At 48.8% G+C, this 16045-nt stretch overlaps 6 protein-coding genes and 1 non-coding gene across 7 annotated transcripts; 2 read left to right on the plus strand and 5 right to left on the minus strand.

The window, feature by feature from the left end:
• Positions 1–2614: 2614 nt before the first annotated feature.
• On the minus strand, positions 2615–3489 carry BO83DRAFT_417990 (uncharacterized protein; the record flags this gene model as incomplete). The annotated part of the gene is made up of 3 exons (XM_025534798.1): positions 2615–2883; positions 2949–3230; positions 3347–3489. 3 exons carry the CDS (start codon positions 3487–3489, stop codon positions 2709–2711), a joined length of 600 nt encoding a protein of 199 aa, XP_025387425.1. The 3' UTR covers positions 2615–2708.
• A 1100-nt stretch (positions 3490–4589) lies between these two features.
• BO83DRAFT_t168 lies at positions 4590–4670 on the minus strand. Its single transcript has one exon. It is a non-coding gene; the product is annotated as a tRNA-Thr (tRNA).
• A 160-nt stretch (positions 4671–4830) lies between these two features.
• BO83DRAFT_447136 (uncharacterized protein) lies at positions 4831–6734 on the minus strand. Its single transcript, XM_025536636.1, has 3 exons — positions 6432–6734; positions 5580–6357; positions 4831–5520 (listed from the first exon to the last, which is right to left on the minus strand). Exons 1-3 carry the CDS (start codon positions 6532–6534, stop codon positions 4977–4979), a joined length of 1425 nt encoding a protein of 474 aa, XP_025387426.1. The 5' UTR covers positions 6535–6734; the 3' UTR covers positions 4831–4976.
• Positions 6735–6867: 133 nt separating this feature from the next.
• BO83DRAFT_408963 (cytochrome P450) lies at positions 6868–9258 on the minus strand. Its single transcript, XM_025534097.1, has 4 exons — positions 8545–9258; positions 8454–8488; positions 7587–8399; positions 6868–7533 (listed from the first exon to the last, which is right to left on the minus strand). Exons 1-4 carry the CDS (start codon positions 8930–8932, stop codon positions 7012–7014), a joined length of 1758 nt encoding a protein of 585 aa, XP_025387427.1. The 5' UTR covers positions 8933–9258; the 3' UTR covers positions 6868–7011.
• A 445-nt stretch (positions 9259–9703) lies between these two features.
• Positions 9704–11134, minus strand: BO83DRAFT_379266 (40S ribosomal protein uS5). Its single transcript, XM_025531463.1, has 3 exons — positions 10830–11134; positions 10398–10655; positions 9704–10327 (listed from the first exon to the last, which is right to left on the minus strand). The coding sequence occupies exons 1-3, from the start codon at positions 11091–11093 to the stop codon at positions 10070–10072; spliced, it is 780 nt and encodes a 259-aa protein (XP_025387428.1). The 5' UTR covers positions 11094–11134; the 3' UTR covers positions 9704–10069.
• A 269-nt stretch (positions 11135–11403) lies between these two features.
• BO83DRAFT_339944 (Mpv17/PMP22 family protein) lies at positions 11404–12494 on the plus strand. The gene is made up of 5 exons (XM_025528568.1): positions 11404–11595; positions 11648–11702; positions 11822–11927; positions 12036–12341; positions 12393–12494. Exons 1-5 carry the CDS (start codon positions 11585–11587, stop codon positions 12434–12436), a joined length of 522 nt encoding a protein of 173 aa, XP_025387429.1. The 5' UTR covers positions 11404–11584; the 3' UTR covers positions 12437–12494.
• Positions 12495–13037: 543 nt separating this feature from the next.
• Positions 13038–14526, plus strand: BO83DRAFT_438227 (eukaryotic translation initiation factor 4E). The gene is made up of 3 exons (XM_025536077.1): positions 13038–13554; positions 13619–13690; positions 13754–14526. Exons 1-3 carry the CDS (start codon positions 13351–13353, stop codon positions 14219–14221), a joined length of 744 nt encoding a protein of 247 aa, XP_025387430.1. The 5' UTR covers positions 13038–13350; the 3' UTR covers positions 14222–14526.
• Positions 14527–16045: the final 1519 nt, after the last annotated feature.

Genomic DNA, 16045 nt, shown 5'->3' on the forward strand with positions numbered 1-16045 from the left:
TGATAATATCCTTATCGATGCTTGTCATGCAGTTCCAGAGCTCACGCAGCCGAATATTTTATTTAAGAGGGACGTCGGTAAGGCTTCTGTACATAGGCCAAAGTAGTAGCAGATATTCGACACACAGCCTAATCCGTATTATTTATTGTACATGTTGCATTCGTAACAACATCTCTGCATGGTTGGAAGATAGAGAAATGGCCCAAAGTTTGGGCATGTTCGGCACTAGGTCTGGCAAAATTCATCGAAGATCTGCCCAATGATATAGTAGGAAGAGACGCACATCTGGTGCATTAGATGGAGTGTGTCGTATGCATGGGTCTCTAAGCAAGGATTATTGGAGAAGGTATCCAACTTAGACTTTGGTGATTTTGTTGACTAGGATTCCACGAAAGTTTGGGGGATCGATTCCCGACTTCTGTTGGGGTCGCTAGCCACTGCCAGAATGATTGCTGGTTGATTCATCCGCTAGGTCGAACGGTTTCAGCATGTCCATCGATCTTCAGTACATGATTGTCCATTTTGTGGAAAAGACAAATTCGGGTTCAATATATGCGTGGCAATTATACTGTTTGTTTCCGTGTTGCGGTATGGACAGTGGATACCTATGTATGTCGTGCCGGAGGAATTGCCCGTCGTAGTGGTGGTCATGGTGGTAGAAGAGTAACGGCAACAGGTATATCACTCAGTATATTATTGGACATTGTGCCGGTAGAAGTAGGGCAAGAGAATGAATGTAATAAGAGTACTGGACGGAAAGAGTTGGACTTAAGACTTTGTTGAGGACCCAGGCTGCATGTTCTTAGGATTAGTTTGCATCGCTTAGTTTCTATGGTATTCGTAGACCCCAGATTAAATCCCCTGTGTCTTGAATAGCTTTTCCCAGTACTCTCAGTCTCTGTCTGTAGATAGTATTGCCAGTCAGCTTATACTTCCTCGCGAAACTGTCTGCACTCGCCGATATATTGCTGATTCGATGAAGTTGTACTGAGATGTTGTATTTGCCGCCCAGTCCGTCAAAGGCTTCGAGCTCTCTTCGAATAGAAAGAGCAATTCTCGGCTGTCGTAGTGTCTGACACCACTCTCTGGAGGGATGCAATTGCTAGACGGCATGTTACCTCCCTGATAGCTGGATCCTTCGTCAGCATGGCTTGGAGAGGCAACAATAATGGATCATTGGGTGCATATTCAAGAGCACTTCCTCGATTGGCTAGATTGAGTGCAGGGAAATCGGCATCAGGTATCGCCATGCACATACAAATGTGGGTTCCCTTCGCCTCGCATGCCCAACAGGGCTCGTAGAATAGACGGGGCCTCAGTTCAGTGCCGCTGTCCTGCCCAACGAAGGTGGGCAGTTGCGGCAGATGCCCTTCATCAGGTCGGCGCGGAGTAGTGCCGTCTGTAGGGCCCAGCGTATTCCGTTGTCCCAGCAGTTCCATGTGAGACTCTCGTGCCATGGCATGAAGGAGTGGGAAATTGTCCGTGGGCTGAAGTAATTGATGGCAACTGTATTCAAGAGGCGCGGTTCGTAAGCCGCTCTGCTGATAATTCTTTGATTATCGTGTGGTTGCCGTGAAACTGTTTGGTCGATCTATGTCCACAGTGAGTCTGATGGTTTGAGATATCTGGCTTTGATATCGACATGTGGACATATTATCTCGATGAGATGGTGCGTCATAGCATACAGTTGGCCATCGTAGTAGATGTCATAGGTTGTTCGGTAGATGAGACATCTCAATGGTCTTGATGGCTATTAATATAAAGATTTTCTTCTTGAAAAATACTTATAGAAAAGATAGAGAAGAGTGTAGGAAGGAGGAAAGATCTAGTAGGGAAACTTCCATCCTTTTATATCCATGGAAGACGGGAAGATGCAGTGAAATTTACGGAATATGCCGTGAATCCCACAGCGTTTGGAAATGAATGAGGACGGGTTGTAGGTAATAAAGCACGGGTAATTGAAACTAATTCCCAGCTAGCCCTATACAGTTCCAGTTTCTATTCCAAATATCCCCTGCAAATTCAACGCTGCAGTAAAGGCGATATGTGAATTTTCTCCTGTCGGGTGAGTATGTGGCGGGCTGGGTGAATCCGGGGGTTAACTAGATTGAAGAAGCAAGGGGGAGCCTTGTCTCTGCTCTTTCAAATCGAAAGATTGATGCTTGTTCATCTACAATATTTCGAGATGGGAGCTCTGATTGCTTTAGGATAAACTAGGTACTGTGGTCTAGCACAGTCATCGTCTTCCCAAACTGGACCAGCGTTGATTAGTAGCTCTTTTATTTACAAAAGCCATGCTTACATGCAAGATACGCTATGTTTATATGGTTATTACTCGTATTATGAGGCAATGCAGCTCCTAGATCGCTTGTTCCGGTGGAACACAAACATCGAAGGCTTTCTACAGAGCGGTTAAAGGGCCAACATCTTATCATGTAGGTGTAGCTGCAGTCTTCTGTTATTGGGTATCGTCTGCTACTATCGTATCATACTTGAGACCGATTTATGTTTTGTGCGGATAGTTTTACTTCCTAGCATGCTATGTACTTGGCAAGGGCACCTCTCAGCGAACGATTGGCTATTATTGATAGTCTCATATAAGTTTTAAACACACCACACATATCCACAGAGAGAGAGAGAGAGAGCAAGCGAGAGCGAGCGGACAAATATCTAATCCAAGTGCCCAGCATAATGTTCGAAACATCACATCAAGCCTTGGCCAATTCTTGCAAGCCAGAAGCAATCCACTTGCGGTTTTCTTTCATCATCCACTTGTAGAGTGTCTCTGAACCATGTCGTGCCACAAATAACTCTTTCATTTCTTCGAAGTGCCACTTTTTAATAAGAAAGTGCTCGTGAGTAACGTTCGGATCTCCTGGGTCGCTGTTCGTCCAGTGTCCGAATACGTTCACATCGCTGCGACTGATCGTAGCCATACGCACTCATACCTTCCCGTCGAACTTGTCGGCTTCGTCGTTTTCTTCCGTAGGCCTTTTGGTAGAAGTATCGCAGACCTCCAAGCATTAAGGCGGCCAAATGGAGGTTCCGGAGAAAGCCTTTGCCCTGCGTCGATTCTCATCTCGACCGAAAAGAAGGGAAAAGCAAAATGTCCATCCACGACTATAGGGAACGCGAACTTGAGACTGTCTGGCAACTCATCGAAAGCAAGTTTATAATTTCCACATATCGATTTCCAGTTATAGCCAACGACGATGTCGGGGTCTGGTATACTGAGAGGTCGTAGCACTGTCTCTCGCACCTCAAGGTGCTCCAGGGAGTTGCTCCCCGGTTACCTGCAAGAGCGTTACAAATTGTGCGATGAGCGATTAGCAACCGATGAACTTACCGATTCGCAAGAGTGACACCATTGATCAGTGTACATAAATGCAAGATGTATTTTCCCATACCAATCAGTGGAATCAACCGCATTGAAGGAGATAAAGGCTCAAACCCATGAGAGCCATGAGTGCTCTCTGCCCGGGTTTCCATTGCATTGATACGTTAGAGTTCAACTCCGACAATCAAATGAGTCATTCACTGGTTGAAGTAATGAAAAGAAGGGCAGGCAAAAGCCATATGCAGCCTGACTGACAGCACGATTTCTATTCAAGTATGCATGTCTGAAAGAGTGTTCGGCTTCTGTAGGTACTTTCAATGTAGACGGTAACTCGTAGTCTGGTTTGCGTTCCGTATATGACGGAGGAGATTCCTGTTCGAGGATGTTATTGCGGCAAAAAAGGGCATCTTTGTATGCAACTTCCTCCATATTACTAAAAGCTGTGATGGATCTTGGTTGATCCATAGTCGTGAGTGGGAATGAAGGAGAAGACGCATAGGTTGTTATGTCAATCTCAGGCCCGTGAGCGGGATTGGTATTATTGATATAGTCCAAAATGCGTTGTAATCAATAACCAGAAGGCCAGCCTGTTTTCTTTCAAGTTAGCTAGCAGGTTCTGAGAAGCGAAGGAGGGAAGAAGAGGTCATGAATGGCAAGTGTGTTCTATACCTTTCGCCACTTGGAGAAGCCATCACCATTTGAATAATGATAGGAAATAGTATCCCGTCTGCTCTCCAGATTGACACAATATATCGATTCGATATACTGTTTAGCGTGTTGGCAGGCATTTGGTGCAGAAGAATGGCTTGAGAGGCAAGGGATGATCAGAAGACCGCAAACTTGTTACAAGCGTCAAGTGGAAGGAAGTTCCTGACCACAGCTCTGGGTAAGGTAAGAAGTAACCAAGTAGGAGAGAGGAAGGAGCACCCAGGCTCGTATGTCTTTTAATCCGTGTTACTGTATTACTTACGGTAGTATCCATTCTTTCTTCTTCAGGGTACCATATAGTAAGTTACACTATGTCACGGTACTGGTGTAAAGTGACAAGTTAGTGAATACTTACTGGTTTGGTCAGAGTGTTACATACATATTTAACAGGTATAGTTTTTCGTGATCTTCCAACTGTAGAAAACCAACAACATCCTCCCTAAATAAGGAGCATAAAAATCAACATCAATTATATAGGGATGTACCTAACGTCAGGAAGAAATGATAGTATATGGTATCAGCAAAACAAAACAAAACAGAGATCTGCACCGGATGGGGATTGAACCCACGACCTTCGCATACCACCAATTACGAGTGCGACGCTCTACCACTGAGCCACCGGTGCTGTCTTAGTAAGCACGGTGGCAAATTGGATTTCATCAGCCTTTTCTTACCACCATCTGTTATTGGCAGGGAACTATAACTTGTGGATGTGAACTTAGTACTTGTTATCTATGTGCAGAAGGAAAAGGAATTGGAGGATTACATATTATCATATTATCTCTCCCTAGGCTAATCCTGATACATTCTTGACACATTATTCGTTGGCTGGTAATAATTGCATCCCATATAGTGGTGATGCTTGTCGCTAGAATGGCAAGCCATTCAGACTTTTAAAAGTCATGAACATAAAGAACATCAATCTGCATCATTAATCGAATATCATCTCAATCATGGTTGATCTCTCATCGAGATCTCGAGTAAGTACCAGATCATCAATCAGATCACTATTCTGCAAACCGTCAACAAACCAGCCACACACCAAAACCAGAAAAGACAAGGTAAACTCACTAAGCGACTCCGGACCGGTATACTTCTTCTCACTGATCTTCTTGCCGCCCTTCAATTCAACAACCTTCAGCTCAGACGACAGATCAACCCGTCTGGCAGTACTCACCTTTTCCTGCATCTGGCGCGGAAAATCCACCTCCACATTCTTCATTGGCTTGCAGAGCCAGAAGCCGGCGTCCACGCAGTAGTCCTTGAAATGGAGTCTCTGCAGTCTCTTAGCGTCAAACCAATGCAGGAACGGATCCGCGTCGACGATGAATCCAAAGAGAGTCAGTGTGCGGATAGATAGCTTCTGACGAGTGCGGCCCACAGACATGGCGCGCACTTTGGCCTTCTCGATGACCATCTTGTCGAGGTATTCGGCTTGGCCGAGTTTGTGGTCGAGTGCGCCAGTGCCGTCGCCGCTGGTGATGGGTTTGCTGTTAGTAACTAAGACGAGATGAGAGGTGACTGGGATGCTTACAAGTAAACTGGTTCCGCATAGTGAGCCTTGTTGAGCTTCCAACCTCCCTTAATGAAGGGCCAATCGCCAGTCTTGCTCTTGCGGATGCGGGGATGCAAGGCCATGCCAAGCTCCAGTTCCTCAAGGTCAATGTTCAACCAGGCAGCCTGCCAGATATATTTCTGGTATGACTGCATCATGCCAGTGATCTTCAGGCTGCGGAGGTTGCGAAATAGACAAAGAGGAGACATCTGCTCAAGATCAAGCATGATGAGTGCCGGCTCGGTTTTGCTGTCGGTTTTATTGTCAATTTCACTGATGTTCTCCTTATCGTCCAATTCCTGAGGCCAGAACACGTCAAGTCCGAGCGAATGACGGTCATCAGTAAGACGCTCCCAGGTCTCGCCGCCGCGGAACTCCAAGAGAGGCTTCTCCGGGGTGGCTTCATCTGCAGATAGGAGCTGGACTGATCCCACCTCGGTCTCATCTTCAGACTCCTCCCGCATCAAGTTAGCCATTCTGTACAGGGCGGAGCGGATGAGCGAGCTCGAACGGCTGGACGCGACGCTGGACCCTCGGACTTGGGATTGAGAGCGCGTGCGGGATTGCGAACGAGGGCGTCTGGAGAGCTCAGCAACACGAGCTGTTGCTAGGGGAGTGCCAGTGAATGCCGCATCGTTCATACTGAACCGACGGCTTCTGCGTTTGTCTGTGCCGGCGCTGCTGGCAACAGGGGCATGGGAGTTTCGCTCATGTTCTTGGTTGAATGGGAATCTTTCGTGCAGAGGCTTGTCTTGATCTACAATAGTATTAGTTAGATGGTGAGGGGATGAAGACTGTAGACAGAGAGAAGAGGGGAGGTTCAATACTCACCTGCTTCGATACGGTCCTGAATGGGCTGGTTGTAAGCTTCAGCGTCTTTCCAGAACTCCTCTCCGAGGAGAGTAGCCTTCCAGTGATCCGGGTAGTTCTCCATCCTGGGTCTGTTGGTGTCCACCAGCAGTGGAGATGTGATGGGGAAGACCTCAGTTGAACAGATGGTTGCTGCGCCGAGAAGCGCCGAGCAAGATCAGGTGAGGAGTGGTGAAGGGTAGAGAAAGTGAGAAAGCAACGGTGAGAAGCGGACGAACACATATTGCTGCAGCCAGGAAGCCATTCACTGATGCTAAGAGTGGAGTATCTCGGCGTGTGTGCAGAAGTAAACAGCCTTTCTTTGGTGCCGGACAGACAAACCCGCCTCAAACACACCAGCTCCATATAGAAGATTAACAAAGCACCTACATCACAAAGACTTTCAACGAGCACTAAGCTTGGGGTTACTCCATTGTCAGTTGCTACATTCTTTATATACTTCCTACTCTGTCTGGCTTTGTTTTGGCTATTTGGGCATTCATTAGTGTCATCCTGCATTATGCCAGCCAATCCGCCATCACGCATCAGTTTCTCCAAGAACTCATCTCCTTCGGAAAAGCAGCGGTACTTCCTCCCTCATAGCCAGGGTAATAACCGTGGTGCTTTTATTCAGTACTCTTTCAGCATTCAGTCTGCCCTTTTCACTGCTGTCGGCCAACTCAATTCGGTACTGTTGGAGGACTGTCGTAAGCGCAGCGACGAATTCGACCTGCGAGAACTTCTTTCCCAAGCAAGCGCGGAACCCGTCGCTGAATGGAATGTAGGCACCTCTAACGGGCTTATGGATAGTCGGATATTCCAACCCAGGGCCAGCAAGTCCAGGTAAATCGGCATTTCCGGCCAAGAAACTGTCCTTATTGCGCGCATCCCACCTCTGCGGTCGATAGAGGGTGACATCGTCCCCCCAGTATTCTTCCGAATAGTGAAGGCTGCCCGTATTCAAGTTGATGTCGGTATTGGGTTCCAAAACATAGTCTTTACCTTCGTAGTGAATGACGCTCGGGGAGTCCCCTGTACATTTTGGTATGGTGATGACCGGAGGGTAGAGGCGCATCGTCTCGAGCTAAATCGCAGTTAGCTTACCACCAGTTACAGTAAAGGGGATCTTCAGCGTACCATCACGCAAAGAGGGGTGACAAGCTTGGGGAAAACTTCATCATAGTTCCAGTCCCCAATACTTGGTGGTTCATCTTTGACAGCCTCGGATATGCCGTTATATACCCAATCTTGTACATTTTGATGCAGGGCAAGCAGTACAAAAGCAAACCTCAGAGTTGTTGCTGTCGTTTCATGCCCAGCAATGGTAAATAAATGCATGTTGCTGATGATTTCTCGGTCGGAAAGACCTGCGTCCTTGCTGTCTCCAGGCTTCCTGGAGATTAACATGCCTTCAATAAGATTCGAGGGGCTTTCTTCTCCGCTTAATCTAGACTCTGTGGTAGTAATCAATCTCTGTAAATACTTGTCTAGATCTCGGTGAGCTGCGAAGTCCTGCTTGAAGAAAGGAACCAACACCCTCGGAATCCACTTAGGTAACATATTGTTCGCCAGTGCCATGGTGGGGATGTTCACATTCATGTAAGCCACTACTGCTCCGAACGTGAAGTCGAAACCTGCTGGTGGGGTGGGACTGTCCCTGAAAATGTCCTCCTTGTCCTTGAGCAAGTCCTGGGGTAGTGGCTTAAAGGGCGCTTTTACTCCAAACCCAGCGCCAGACAGCACGTTCAGAGTAAGCTTGTGGATGTCGTCTCTAGTACATTCCGCCGTGAATCCCGGTCCACGAGTTGAATCTAGCGGAGAAGCTTCCGCCCATTGCTCGATCATATCCTGCGTTTGCTGAATAGACTCCACCCATACCAGGGCGTTATTCTTTTCGTGGAACGTTGTTGCTGTGTATCGACGGTGGTGAGACCATTCTTTGTCCTCACACTAGACAGGTCAGTTCCAGGACCTCACTTGGTATTTTCATGAGGATGAACTCACCGTGACAACATTAGGCCCATACATATCCAGGATTTCTATGATAGCATTAGCATTCGAAGTTGCACAACTGACAATTGTTAGGGAGACCCACTATATAGCCTGACTGGCTTTGGAAAGTCCTGTCGTGCGTTGACGATCTGAGAGACCACAGAAGCATCCGCGACATTCAAGAAAACGGCGTCAGGATTGACTAGCATGTAAAGCTTCCCGTACCTCTTCACTTGGCGATCTCTAACTATCCAGCGATAGGTGCCAACATTATCGTACAGGATATCCCCAACCCATCGGGGAAGACAATATTCTGCAAGCAACGGGAGAAGCCAGCCGAAGAATATCATAAATATGATGCTGACATTATACGGGGGCACAACATAAGGAAGCTTGGAGCGCTGTGCTTTGCGAATATTCTTGGCGAGGTTCCAGGTGTAATTAAAAACAAGCAGGCCGATGAAGCCTAAGACGAGTGTGTACGCGATCATCGCACTGGGAAGCCCAAGCTCGGGCGGGTACTCGTGTCAGCAGAACTTTACTTTGCAGGAATGAAATGAAGGAATCCTTGGATAATAAATAAGCATCGGCTCAGCGACTGCCGATTCCCTCAAATCCTGTCGGATTATTGTTTCCCCCTTGGATAAGTGCCAGGCTGTCAGCGGCGCGGCGCAGCTGACATGTGCTAACTTGAGTCTTACTGGCTTGGAGTTTATCTAAATGAGTGGTCCGTAATACTCCCCGGCGCTTAGTGAGATATGAAGGGGAAGTGGAGGAGAAAGGGATACCAGCCCGAAGGTGGTTGATTGATGGTGGTACCAACAAGGGCAAAAGGATCGTGACTTGGCTATCAATCCAGTAACTCGATGGATCTCGGACTATTCCTCGATCGGCAGCTGAAGGCATGGTTGCGGGACGCACGGGAGGTGGATCATGCGCCACGGGTTCTACAGTCTGCTCTTGTTTTATTCGACCGCATCAAGCGAATGAAGATCAAGTTATTGTGATTGCACAATTTGCGACGGACTCGTGTGCATAAAATGACAAGGTACGGGGAATGTCGGCTGGATGCCGTCGACATTGTTGATGGCTGGGGGCGTGGCAGATAAGCAAGCAGTGGGTTTAGGCGGAGCCGTATGCGGAATCTGGAACACATCCAGGCACAACTTCTCCACTACATTGTCTGATACGTAGACCAGAGAAAGTTGAGTTGAGATTAACAACTACGTCATTACGAGGAAGCTGAAAATATGGAAGGTCTAGAGAGCAGCCACTGTTCGTCAAATCGAGCACTACGTCGCGGGGACCCCTGATTGAAGGCCTAGCCCATCCTACTATATCTGGACCGTGTGCAGGCATAGCAATGCAGGAACCCGTCAGCCACCCACTTTTTTCAAGTACCGTCGGCTTGCCGAAAGAGAGCTTGGATCGACATCACGTTGTTTTTCCTTATTCACTGTTCCCGTGTTCATTACATCCATGAATACCGTATATAGCGTAGCATAGCGCGAAAAGTCAGGATTTGCCGGTACTGCCGATCCTACAACCGAAGAGACTTTTGAAAACCCGTAGGAAAATAGTTCGATTCAAAAACAATCATGCAAGGTTATTCCCATCATAGCACTATTCTAGTACTTCTTGCCCTGACGCAGGACATCACCGAACTCCTCCAGAGGGCTGCGGATGAGCTTAGTCTCCTTCCAGAGGTTGGGGGTGAGGAAGCCGTAAGTGTTGACGACGGCAAGGAAAGTGGCCTTGAGGGTGTTCTCGAGGGTCTTGGTGGAACCGGAAGAGCAGGTGTAGGCATCCTGGACACCGGCAAGCTGGAGCAGACGCTTGACAGCGGGGGAGGCAACGAGACCGGTACCACGGGGAGCGGGGATAAGCTATAACCGGGTTAGCATAAGGGCCGGACGGAGAAGCGAGATCGAATATTGGGAATGAGTCGCGACATACTCTGACGGAGACGGAACCACACTTGGCGCTCTGCTTGACGGGCAGAGAGTGAGGCTCACCAAGGTTGGTACCCCAGTAACCTCTACGGACGGGGAGAACGCTGAGCTTGGCGATGGTGATGGCGGCACGGATAGCGGTAGCGACTTCCTTGGAGGTCTTGATACCGAGACCGATGTGACCCTCGGAGTCACCGATGACAACGACGGCCTTGAAGCGGGTACGCTGACCGGCACGGGTCTGCTTCTGGACGGGTTTGATCTAAATTTTCCAGCCGTCAGCACCTCCCACTTTTTCGATATATCCTTTTTGACCCCATCATGTCTGCAATTCCGATCCACGTAAAACTTCCGCCGGCGCACTCAATCCTATTTCCCGCGCACGATCGTAGATCTTCCTTGTCGACAATTCGGTAATCGGGCGATCGGTTCGTACCTTCATGACCTCATCCTTCAGCTTGGGGAGGAAGAAGTCCACAATCTGGTACTCCTTCACGGGCAGGGAGTGCAGGTAGATCTGCTCCATGCTGGTGATCTTGCCAGCCTTGACGAGACGGCCGAGCTTGGTGACGGGCTGCCATTCCTTCTCCTGCTCCTTGGCACCACCGCGACGACCACGGCGACCACGGCCACGGCCACGGTCACCACCACGGTCACCGCGAGAGCCGAATCCTCCACGTCCACGGGGAGCGTCAGCCATGTTGGATATATATGGCGATTGAGAAAGTCGGGGGGGAGAGGTAACGGACGGGAGGTGTCGTTGGGGTTGTCGACGTCGAGGTTGACTTTCTTCTCGCTATCCACAACTTGTTTTGGCACCTGGGAAATTTCGCTGGCGGGTGCGCTAAGCGAGCCCGCAGCCCTGTGCCCTAAGGTGCCCTCCCGATTAGGTAACCCGATTGGAGCCCCCCATCCCGTATCATCATGTGACAAGTGGATGATACCCCATTGGGAGCCGTTATCTTCCAATGATTTTGCTTTATTTTTTCCATTTCAACTTCCCGCTGATGCTCTTATCGGCGGTCTGGGGTTCTGATCCAATTATTTGAAGTTATCATAGCTCCCCTTGGATCCTCTTCTGCTCTTCTCCAACTATTTACAAATCTGTGGCGCTGGGATTATCGTCTCTGTTCACAGTCAATTGCATTAATTAGTTTTACTTAATATATAGTCATATTCTATTCTTTGATAATGTTGCGTTGGTATGTTTTGTCCACCCTGATGATCAATATTTCCATTGCTGATCAGGCACAGGTATCAGGCGAGGTTGGCCAAGCAGCCTATCCTCACTGCTAGTGTGACGAGTGCTGTAAGAACTCCGTTCCTCTTACAACGCATTCATTCATTTACCATCGTACCTCCTAATATTTGGTCTCAACTCCAACGTAATATCAGTTTGCGCTGACCTTTATTTCCCATGCGGACTAGCTGTTGTTTGGTAGTGGAGATGTTCTAGCCCAACAATTAGTCGATCGTAAGGGATTTGATAAGCACGACATGGCAAGAACGGGGCGCATGGCTCTTTATGGTGGAGGTAAGCTACTATATGATCCCTTATCATTCTGAGGCCCCCTTTGTGCCCTTACAAGTCCTGGGGAGCCTTCCTCCATACAATGCAAGTGGGCAAGCTAACATGTTGCAGCGATCTTCGGACCCGCTGCCACCACCTGGTACGGTGTCCTCCAGCGTCATGTCGTCCTGAACAGCGCCAAAACTACCCTCCTTGCCCGTGTCGTCGCGGATCAATGTGTCTTTACTCCCGCACACCTGACTTGTTTCCTGTCTTCCATGGCCATCATGGAAGGCACCGATCCCATCGAGAAGTGGCGTAATGGTTTTGTTCCCAGCTTCAAAGCGAACCTTGCAATCTGGCCTCTCGTCCAAGGAGTCAATTTTGCCATCGTGCCACTTGAGTACCGTGTGCTTTTTGTCAACCTAGTCGCGTTGGGTAAGTATATCCCAGGCTCCTACTAACATTGAATGATACTGACATCACTAGGCTGGAACTGCTTGTTGAGCCTGATTAACAGCGGTGAGAAGTGACTTTGATTATCAATACCCCATCTCTTGTAGACACTTTGCAGATATCCCTATGCTTTCCATAGATTACTAGATTTTATCTGGTCCAATTGTTTTTTATTCGATTATTATACCTACAGGTTTTTCTGCGCGTGTTACATTGATTATTTTGATGGTAATAAGTAGCATTATGTTGTTTAGTGTCTTATAAGAAGTTTAAATTACTACGAACCTAGTACTTGCTGATAGTTGTGTGGTTTCGAGTGTTGCTCGTCGACCTGGCTACTAGACCGCGGACGGTTTTATATATTTCAAATTGCTTGCAAAGTAGTACTGTAAGTAACCGTCTGTAGCACTACTATTAGCTCTCAAATCTGACCTGAACAAATCTCGACAGTGTAACAAGACAGCATCAATGCGTAGACTTTGGAATTAATCCACATCATATATATAAAAAATATAATCTATAAATAATATTCCCTGATGTCGACAAGATGACATTCCCGGCGATTAGGGCTGGGGTTGGGCAGCGGTTAGCCTATGAAAGCACTGCAAAGCGGCGTGGCCCAAAAGGGTAAAGTTCCAATCGTGTCCCCAAATGCGGCTTTCTCCAAACCATCAAAACTTCAGGTTGTGATTTTCTGTCGTCGCCTCAAGAAATCCCCTTCTATCACGACTTCTCTCGCCGTGATTCTGCCTGGAGCAGACGACTCAACTTTCCGTGAACCGAGCGCGCCACTTTCCGCTCCTACTCTGAGCCCGTCAACCCCCCCAGCTGCGCCTTCCGCGATTCTCTCTCCGACACAAAATTTGCCATCCGCGCTATTTTGTCTCTTCCCCTCCGACACGACCGCTCTCCCTCTCATCACCACAATCTCGCCGTTGCATCCTCTTCAACCACCCTCACTTTTCCCTCACCTCCTCAATCAACTTTCATAATGGCCGCTGTTGCTGAGAACGGTCACGCGCCCGTGGCTGACGAGAACGCCGCCCCCGTTGCTGCCGCCGTCGAACAGAAGGAACAGACCGAGAAGACAAATGGAGACTCTGTCACAGTATTCCACGACCCCGAAAATTTCACTGTGAAGCATCCCTTGATGCACGAGTGGACTCTGTGGTTCACCAAGCCCCCTAGCGGCAAGGTACGGATTCTCGTTGAATCAGACACAGCAGTTGGTCAGACAACTAACCTCTCCTGCGCAATAGGGCGATAACTGGAACGATCTGTTGAAGGAAGTTGTGACTTTTAACTCTGTTGAGGAATTCTGGGGTATTTACGTATGTGTTCTCCGTTTTGGGCCTTCCGAGGAGTCTCGCCCCGGCTAACCAATGCTTCAATAGAATAACATTTCGCCGACGTCCGAGTTGGGCCTCAAAGCCGACTACCATCTCTTCAAGAAGGGAGTTCGTCCCGAGTGGGAAGACCCCCAGAACAAGCACGGAGGCAAGTGGTCCTACTCTTTCAAGGACAAGCGCTCCGTGCCCATCGACGACCTGTGGCTCCACGCACAACTGGCCGCCATCGGCGAGACTCTCGAGAACGATGGTGACAACGAGGTTATGGGTGTTGTTGTGAACGTACGCAAGGGCTTCTACCGTGTTGGTCTGTGGACCCGGACTGTTGGCAAGAGTATCCCCGGAGACAAGAACGGTCGCACACCCGCACAGGGCAAGGAGATCCTTGAGAACATTGGTCGGCGGTTCAAGGAAGTCCTTCGTCTCAAGGAGGCTGATGCCGTTGAGTTCTCGGGTCACACGGACAGCGCACACAGCGGCAGCACGAGAGCCAAGGCCAAGTACACTGTCTAAGGTATATAGCCTGTGTGTGCAACTCCATTTACGAGGTATTCATTGCGGATCTGTTTCTTTGCTACGGAATAATGGGAAGTCTTTGTGACGATGGTTGATAACGAATCCGAATGGACCGGCATGAGGAAATGCGCGTCCGACTTGCTAGCATTTGCAGTTACAGTGGTGGTTCGGTCATAGGCACTGATGGCATGCATCTTTCCCTCAGTACGTATTTCTGACGAGGTTTATACCATATTTTATCGAGTTATAGCTTTATGCCTCTAGTGGCTCACAAAATTACGAAAAACACTTTTAAACATCTTATTTTAGTGCACGTGCAATAGACATTCCGCTGCCTCTGGCTCTACTGTTTCCATATTATGTGCCGAAGACTTACTCTACATCTAGGATAGGGATATACTTCATCGAGCTGACTTGATGCCGAATTTGATCCACGTAGCCCTGGTGTAAAACAGGCGACACCCTGGAACTTCGGCTTCCTACTTATCCACGGCTCCCAGATGGATGAGTTTTCGTTGGGAACTATACTGTGGTCCGTCTCATGGAACGCGGATCTATTCTTGGGACTCCTGAGGCCGTCCACCGTTCCAGTTCGGCCCAAACTGGACTGATGACCTGCACTGAAGTCATTTTGCGCACCCTAACTCAATCGTTCTAATTATATCGAGCGCTGACTTTTTGCAAGCTTTTTCTGCCCCGTCTCGGTGCCATTTGGACGATTATAAAAAGGGACTGTCAGCCCTGCTTGTCTCTCGGAAAACTATCCCTCCTACAACTCCCCCCTCCTCACCTATTCTCTACTCTTTGCTCCTACTTCCTCTTCTCTCCTCTCCTCTTACTCTTCCTATTCTTCCTCACATCTTCACCTTCTATTCTTATTAGATAGTTCTATTCTCGTTGCTTCTTCTGCTTGTTTTCTACTTGCCTTTGCTCGCGTTCTTTGCGTTCGTTCGGCTTACTCCTTTTCTTACTTCGTCTGCCTGCCCTGCTCGTACTGCTTTACTTGCTCTGCTTTCCTGTTTGTTCTGCGTTGCTCGTCTGCCTGCCCTCTTCCTTACTATCTCATTTCTCGTCATCTGCCCTTCTTTTCCCTTCTCTGACCTCTCTTCCCTTCTCTTCTCTTCCCTTCGCTCTCCTGCCTACCTTCATCTCCCACCTTCCCCTACTCTACTCTGTCCCGCCTTTCCCTGACCTACCTTACCTACCCCGTTGTTCTCTCTGCCCTCTCCCCTACCATCTCTTCCTCTCTACCCTTTTCCTATCCTTTCCCTGCCCTTTGCCTATCACCTCCTCTCCTTTCCTTCCCTCACCTGCCTGCCCTGCCCATTCATTTCCTACCCTGCCTTGTCCTCCCCTACTTACCCTATCCTCTGCCCTGTCCTTCTCTGCCTCGCCTTTCCCTTGCCTTCTTCTGCCCTCTACTGCCATCCTCCCCTATCCTTCCTCTACCCTGCTCTCCCCGGTCATTCCCTCCCCTATCTGCCTGCCCCTGCCCTTCCTTCCCCTGCCTGCTCATTTCCTGCCCATTCCCTACCCTTCCACTTCCCCTATACTTGCCCATTTCCTACCTTTCTTTGCCCTTGCCCTTGCCCTTCTCTGCCCTGCCCTTCTTCTATCCTGCCTTTCCCCTGCCTACCTTTCCCGTTGTCCTTCTTCTGTCCTTCTTCTGCCCTGCTCTTCCCTGTCCATCTCCTGCCCATCTCCTGCCCATCTCCTGCCCATCTCCTGCCCATCTCCTGCCCATCTCCTGCCCATCTCCTGCCCATCTCCTGTCCTGCCCTGCCCTGCCTTTCTTCTATCCTTCCTTTTCCATACCATCCC

Source organism: Aspergillus eucalypticola, assembly GCF_003184535.1.
Source record: "Aspergillus eucalypticola CBS 122712 chromosome Unknown BO83scaffold_15, whole genome shotgun sequence".
NCBI lineage: Eukaryota > Fungi > Ascomycota > Eurotiomycetes > Eurotiales > Aspergillaceae > Aspergillus > Aspergillus eucalypticola.